General features: G+C 39.9%; 2 protein-coding genes across 2 annotated transcripts in view; one reads left to right on the plus strand and one right to left on the minus strand.

Moving 5' to 3' along the window:
- Nucleotides 1-1,596, minus strand: part of LOC147138177 (pyroglutamyl-peptidase 1-like) — an 18,518-nt gene extending 16,922 nt beyond the window's left edge. The window contains exon 1 of the mRNA XM_086046308.1: nt 1,391-1,596. Coding sequence (XP_085902434.1) covers nt 1,391-1,424 — 34 coding nt within the window. The 5' untranslated portion in view covers nt 1,425-1,596. The remainder of the gene's footprint in view (nt 1-1,390) is intronic.
- Nucleotides 1,597-3,789: 2,193 nt separating this feature from the next.
- lsm4 (LSM4 homolog, U6 small nuclear RNA and mRNA degradation associated) overlaps nt 3,790-7,500 on the plus strand; it is a 5,656-nt gene continuing 1,945 nt past the window's right edge. The window contains exons 1-3 of the mRNA XM_086048252.1: nt 3,790-3,946; nt 4,354-4,395; nt 4,589-4,687. Of these exons, the coding sequence (XP_085904378.1) occupies nt 3,944-3,946; nt 4,354-4,395; nt 4,589-4,687 (144 nt within the window). The 5' untranslated portion in view covers nt 3,790-3,943. The remainder of the gene's footprint in view (nt 3,947-4,353; nt 4,396-4,588; nt 4,688-7,500) is intronic.

Below are 7,500 nucleotides of genomic sequence, written 5' to 3' on the forward strand. Positions count from 1 at the left end.
TAGCTATTTTATTGAGCAAGAATATCGACACTATTGGACATGAAACCAGCCGGTGTGCCCTCAGCGAAGAATGCATCCCGGAGAAGATATGGAGAAGGACGAGAGCTGCTGCTAAAATAGTCAAGTGAAGCAAGAGAGAGGGAAAGTCAACCCAAAGATTTTCTTTATAGTAATATCTTATATGCGCCTCCACTAGTATAAATACAGCATTCTATTTAATGTCGCATTTGTGGAATATGAATTAATCAGCAAAATCCACCCATTTTTAGCCATCTCAGGGGGCGACTATTTTGTAACTTCTGTCGACTGAAATTGACATCGCAATTGGTCAGGGATCCGGTAAAAAACAATCACAACTCACCTGTTTTCTTAAAATGAGCCATGATTGGTTGTTACCTGAGCCCTGAGCAACTGTGATGTCATTTTTAGGTGACATCTAGTGACAAAATGGCTGCCTCCTGAGATGGACAAAACAGGTGGATTTTTCTGCTTAACTCATATTCCACAAACACAATCAATTGCCGTTTTTAGACTAGTTATAGAACATCCATAGACATATTACTGTAAAGAACTTTTTGGGGTTGACTTCCATTTTATATGAGACATGGTATTTAAACCCTTCCTTTTGTATGTGCGTTACTCGCCAATGTACAAATCAACAGTTGTTGGAAAACCGCAGTTGTTTACATTTACAGCTTGCGGCCATTGCGAGTGACGTCATGCACGCCCTCATACTAGTCATCAGTCAGTGGAGACTTAAATCGTGTTTTTCTCTCATCTACCAAAAGCTTCAGCACAATACTTATAGTAGAAGTAGTAGTAAGACAGGAGTAGTCATTGGTGTACAGTATTATGCTTTATGTTCGATTACGTACAGCACTTTGTTCCATCCGTGGTTGGTTTTTTTTTTTTTTGTAAGTGCTCCCTAAATAAATTTGAGCATAATAATGAAAACTTGGATGACGGGTTTTTTAAACATGCATGCCTCCATACTATTATGTGTACACATTACGGAATAGTTGTATAATAACAAGTGCATTATCATAAAACTTTGTTGTCGCTTCTTTATCGTGGCAGATCAAATCATTCGCACAGTCTCCTGCAAATTGTTTTTGTTATTTAGCATTGTAGGACAACATGCGAAAAACCAAACGACATTCCACTAAATGCATGCGCATGCAGCTCCGCGGTGTTGAATTGTTACTTTCTGCTGTCTGCAAAGGTAGCCGAGTGGAGCAGAAACAGGCCGACGCCATTAGCGTTCGAGCAGCTGTCATCAACCAACCAAACAGCCAACCAACCAACCAACTTTTCAACTACTTCCACCCTAAGACCAGCTGGCCGGGAGACTCGATAAAAGGAGATCAAAAATAAATTAATAAGGACACACCTGTCACGACCACAGTCCGTTTACTGTTGTCCATTTCCCGTCGCGAGACGTCGAGTGTTTCGGTGTTCTATTCGGTCTGTGTTGTGCAGCAAGACCATAAAGTCTCCCCCGTGTTGACCCCCTCACTGTGCAAGCAAAGGGCCAACAACAACCACAGACCGCGGTAGAACCAACACGCAGGGCTAGAAGGAGGCGTGATGACGTCACATGAGACGTAACCACGGCTATGGCAGCTGAAACGTGTCAAGTAACAAATAAACCAAAATAGCACACTACAGTCGTTACTAGTCTTTTATTACTTCATCCGTGATCCTGCAAGGAAAATACGGTGAAACAACTTCGTCATATCACTTTTCTCCATTGAAATTCCATGAATGCATTCCATGCCCCAAAAAAACAACTGTTTTTAATAAAGAAAATGGCAGCATTATCTACAAACTAAATAAAGAGAATGTAAAGAAAGGAATTGGTTTTGTTCATTCAGTCATTCATTAAACCTTTATTGATCCAGGAAATTGCAACTGAGAACGGTATTTTTTGCAATTGCAACCTGACTGCAGACAGCAAAGTAAAACATTCCCAAATAAAAGCAAATGCAAATAAATACATCAACAACGAATTTTACAACGTGACGTACACTAACTGTACACAAAACAGAACATTAAAACGCTTTCATGCTCAATTTCCGATATTTGCTTTTTTTTTTTTTTTTTTTTGAGGGGGGGTGCATTCGTTCATGTAAGAGAGAGCAAATTTGAATAGCTGTCCACTGTGGTGACCATTATATCCCGGAACGAGTTGAACATATGTACAATTCATGAAATAAGAGTAACAATTATACACTCTCTGCTCAAAAAAAACAAAAATGGGGCTGAATGCAAAAATGCTGCCTGTTTGGACACAAAATACCAAGGGCCCCACAACCCTATACATCGCAGTTATTAAGTGGCCACAAAACATCGCTGCTACTCTCCTAAGCGTAATTAGTACATTGCGACAAGCCATTACAACTGTAGTGTTGTACATGTACATGTGCTTTGTTGCTGTCAGGAGCTGAAGTTGGGTTGGCCCAGCTTGGCAGGTTAGTCTGCATTTGAGCATCTCAACGTTAGTTTTGGCTTACTGCACTCCTTGTGACTGTTTTCATCAGGTACAGTATTTGTGTTTTTAGCTGGTAACTCAAAATTTTGGCCAATAGACCACACAGTGGCTCGTGACTTCAAAATCTTGCAAAGGTTGTGGCAAGGTACCAGTGTACTTCTGCAACAATGGGGAGTCAGTGGACCACCCGTAATCCTTCATAAAATGTCCTCCTATGTAAAAAGCTCCAAAGTTTACAGCACAGTTAAAGTTATTGTGCTCAATTTTACTACCCGTAGACTTCAGGTATACTGTAGACTGAGTGCAACGTCCAGCCACTGGGTGACATAAGGCTCGCTCCGTTCTGTAGTTAGGACATCAAGCATCTACATTATCAAGAGTCAAGAACTGTAGTATTTGTTGCATTAATTTACCCTTTCCCCCTCCAATTGGTAAAGTAAAATGCATGTATTTATTTTTGTAGTTTGGTTAATTTATTTTTTTTTGTAAATACTATAAGAAAATAAACAATTTTAAACATTTGAATTGATTGTAGTAAATAATTTATCAATTAATGCATTCTAAATAATGACAGAATAAACTTTAGTCAAATGAATAATTTTACATACATTTAGCATTTTGTATTATTTTATTGAAGAATTGGTTGATTAATTTATTATTAATAGCACATTAAAATTATGAACTTAAATTGCATTAACATTTCACAAAAATAAAAAAAATTATATACAGCATTAACATTTTTGTATTTTATCAAATAATCGGCAAAATAATTATCATTTAATTAATTATAAATACGCGGCACGGTGGCACGTCCGCCTCACAGTTCAGAGGTTGAGGGTTCGATCCCGGCCCCGGCCTCCCTGTGTGGAGTTTGCATGTTCTCCCCGTGCCTGCGTGGGTTTTCTCCAGGTACTCCGGTTTACTCCCACATTCCAAGAACATTCATGGTAAATTGATTGGACACTCTAAATTGCCCCTAGGTGTGATTGTGAGTGCGGATGTTTGTTTGTCTCTGTGTGCCCTGCGATTGGCTGGCGACCAATTCAGGGTGTCCCCCTACTGCCCGAAGACAGCCGGGATAGGCTCCAGCACGCCCCTTGTGAGGATAAGCGGTATCGATAATGGCTGTATAATTATAAATATTACCTTTTAACAATAAGAACGAATATTATTGTATCATCATCAATTTATTTTTAATCTAATCCTGAAATGACCTGGCCCGACATCAGTCCGTTTAAAAAAATGTCAAAGGTGGCATCGCTTGAGCACAAAAGTTCTCCCACTCCTGTCCTGAAGTCTACTTTTAATGCCTATTTTGAGACTGTAGAGGGCAGAATCTTACATTTAGTCATAATCCGCCTCCATACACTTTCGGAGAAGAAGGCGAAGACAAATTGTTTTGTCACACTACATTCGAAGTCGGATTAAAATCTTAAATCATAGATTATCACAATGGTACGTAACCTCTTTCGGTTTTTTATCAAATTTAATTTAATCTTAACAGCAAATAATGGTGGCTATTGTGCATGTTAAGGATCTGATTGCAGGAACATAATGACACACACTGCTCGGTGGCTAGCTAGTTAGCTGTAAAGTCATAACGTAGTGTAAAACATTTAGTTAGGGCTTTTTGTTCTGAAGAGTAAACGCTGGAAGTTTTTACGTGGAGTTGCAAACCATCGTCTTGTTTCAGATACTTATAAGGTTGGATACAGTTACATTAATTACATTAAACAAAACAGAATGATGAGTGGACCAGAACACCTGTTTTTTGATACTTAAATCAAATACGGTTACGTGGGAAAGTAATGTTTGTATATGCATGGTAAGATTATAAAGGATTTTTTTTTCCCGTTTTACAGCTTCCATTGTCTCTGCTGAAGACTGCCCAGAACCATCCAATGGTGAGGCTGAATTGATTCCTGTGTACGAAAATGCATTAGCACAGCTGTAAAACAACACTTCACTTCTTATTCTTTGTATTCTTTGCTTTTCTGTGAAAGCTTCAATCGTGCATTTAGTTAGTTTTTTATGAGGAAAACTAAGAGCAGCAGCATGTGGTTTGTCATTGTTTTTTTTGTTTCATTTTCTCAATAGCTGGTGGAGCTGAAAAATGGCGAGACGTACAACGGCCACCTGGTCAGCTGTGACAACTGGATGAACATCAACTTGAGAGAAGTCATTTGCACCTCTCGGGTATAGCTAAGCCTGTCTTTCGCTTCTCTGCTCTCAGCATTTTATTTATTACTAAATGTCTTGTCAATTCCAACTTCCCTTAGACTTTTTTCCCCCTTTATCCTGGTGACTCTTTACAAATTTGGTGACTTCTGAAGGCATTTGATTGCACTGGATTGTATTTAGGGGTAGCATAGTTTTGGGGTCTGAATACAAACGCACACCACACTTTTCAGATTTATATTCGTTTAAAATTTTGAAATCCGTATATGATTGCTGTTCCACTTCAAAATACACTCAAGTTTGTGATTGTAAGGTCGCAAAGATTGGAAAAAGTTTGAGGGGTATGACTACTTTTCCAAAGCCCTGTACAATAAGGGTGTAAGGGTACACGTGGGTGTATTAATACGTTTCGGTATGGCATGTTCGGTTCAGTCCACTTGCGCTCGGTTCGTTCCACTTGCGTGCGGTTCGGTCCACTATTGACTGCATGTGGGAGAGGAGAGTGGCGGCACAAAAGTGTGAGCCACAAAAGAGCCAGAGCTCGAAGGTCCCCCCGTGCACTGCGGTTTCCTGTTTGGGAACATTCTGGCTGTCCTGTTAAAATCGCAGATGGGGAAAGGTACGTGGTTAAAGAGACGGCGGGGCCGGGATGGCCAAGTTCATTTGATATATTTTTCGATCAGGAAAATGAAAAGAGTTGTCATTTTCTATTGTATCAATAAATTTGGGAGAAATTAGGAAATAAGTGACTCCATGAATAACGCCCCTTGTTAATGAGGAGAATGGCCGCGCCCCCTAGCGTTTGATCCCTGTTTGACCGGAGTCACGGGAGTAACCGATTCCAAATTCTCCATTAGAAATCATTGTACTTACATTGCTTATAACGTCCAAAAACGGTGATCAATTGGCACCAAAAATGTATGTGGTTATCTCTACTAATGCCCACTTCAACATATCAAAAGGATTAACCTCTCCATGGCTGATTTATATGAGAATGAGGAAATGTGGAAGTGAGCAGAGCTACATAGGCTGGGACCAGCGCACACAAAAAACACTGCTTCTTTGCTGATCATGGTTAGGTTAGGACAGGCGAGGCATTAAACACCAGTCAGGACATTTACAGAGACTGAAGTGGAAATGAGACGTGCACATTTATTTGGATGAGGAATGGCCCCAGTTTTTCGACTGACAACTCGCCGTCCAATTTGGAACACAAACAGCCAAAAAGGTACGCTCCAATGCGACCTCGCTCTGCTGTGGATTCAGCCTCGCTGGGACTTTTTGTTCGCTGAACATTGACGCTTGTTCAATGAGGGCTTAATTCACTCTCTGGCGGCTGCAAGCGGTATCTTGGCGACTACTTGGGTGGCAATCCCGCGACATGAAGATCGACGCAGGCTGGACGCAAAGTAAGGAGCTAATGTTGTTGTGCTAACACCTTTTGTTTTAACGACCTGAAGCTAGTTGTTGGTATTAGCCGTCCTATTATCCTACCTTTCGCCGGGGTGGGAAGAGGGGTGTATAAAGCTCCAATCTGCCTGCTGCTGCTGCAAGCCGGCGTCTCCCTCCTGAGAGTTGACACCAGTTTAGCGTCGCTAAGTGTCCGAAATATAACCAGTCGGGATTCGTGTGCGTATTCATGCTCTTGTCCGCTTCAGCTTGTTAAAGTGGAGGAGCAATCGCCACTGCATTTTTGATTTTGTGGAGGGGATCATGATGAGATCACGTTTTATGTCAATAAATCCAAACTATTGTGCACAACACTTTTATACTTTCACAGGTTGAAGTGGACAAGAGTATCAATGTGCATTTGCATTTTGGTGGTGATCGGTCGCCGTTTTAGGCAACAGAACTGACAAAGCGAGCAATATTACCACGCTTGGCTCCCTCCCGGGACGTGACAGCTGAGACCGAAAACATAACATAAGCCACGCCCCAAAAAGGGCGGGGAAATTTGTTGTAAATCTATTCACAAAAAAAGACCTTAAATCACTACAGAGTCTTTTGGGGGGGGGGGCACTTTAGTACTGATATCATTTTTACATGCAAGCCTATTATTATATAAGTGCCAATGTTAAGCTCACCCAAGTCTCCCTTTAAGTCCGAAAGTTGTGTGCCGACATTGCAACATGAGCAAAACGTCAAACTTAAATAGCGAGATTTATCATATTGTAGCATCATCCAGGGACACACCGTCGAACGTAGTATAATTAATTATCACGTTTTTATTAATCCAAGTACAACTGCTCGCGCACTTCTTTCTCCGCTGCTCCACCCGCTTGCCGTACGTTGCATTCATGAACCTTGGAAACATAACAACTCAACAACACACAAATCCGACCACAACACAGATAACTCAATTCGTTACAATGTGCCGTTGAACATTCAAAGATTTCAATGCCTAAAAAGTGTATACAATTTCATAGACTTTTTAAAGTTACAGTATTTTTTTTCATTATAAAAATAGTTTTAATATAGTTAGCAATAATTGTAACTGTTATTGTATGTATTTTTTTCATCACAAAAAGTGTATATGTGTACTGTAATAACAACTTAGCTTCAACTTATTTTTTTAATGTATTTTTTATCCTGGTATAATTTCTTTGAATGTCACCCAAATGCTCCGCTTTTATTTATTTTTTCGAAAAAAAGTACAGTTTACTTGTCATCTTTTCAAAATAAACATATTTAAAAAAAAAAAAAAAAATCATTTTTTTGTTCCGAAAATATACAGAACCGAAGTTTCCAAGAAACCGAACTGAACCGAAACGTGATTTAGCATACAGTTAGACCCCTACTGTAAAAGTGTATGACACTTGACTTGTCTCTCA

Source organism: Filicampus tigris, chromosome 12 (assembly GCF_054856515.1).
Source record: "Filicampus tigris isolate MCC_2025a chromosome 12, RoL_Ftig_1.0, whole genome shotgun sequence".
Lineage (NCBI taxonomy): Eukaryota > Metazoa > Chordata > Actinopteri > Syngnathiformes > Syngnathidae > Filicampus > Filicampus tigris.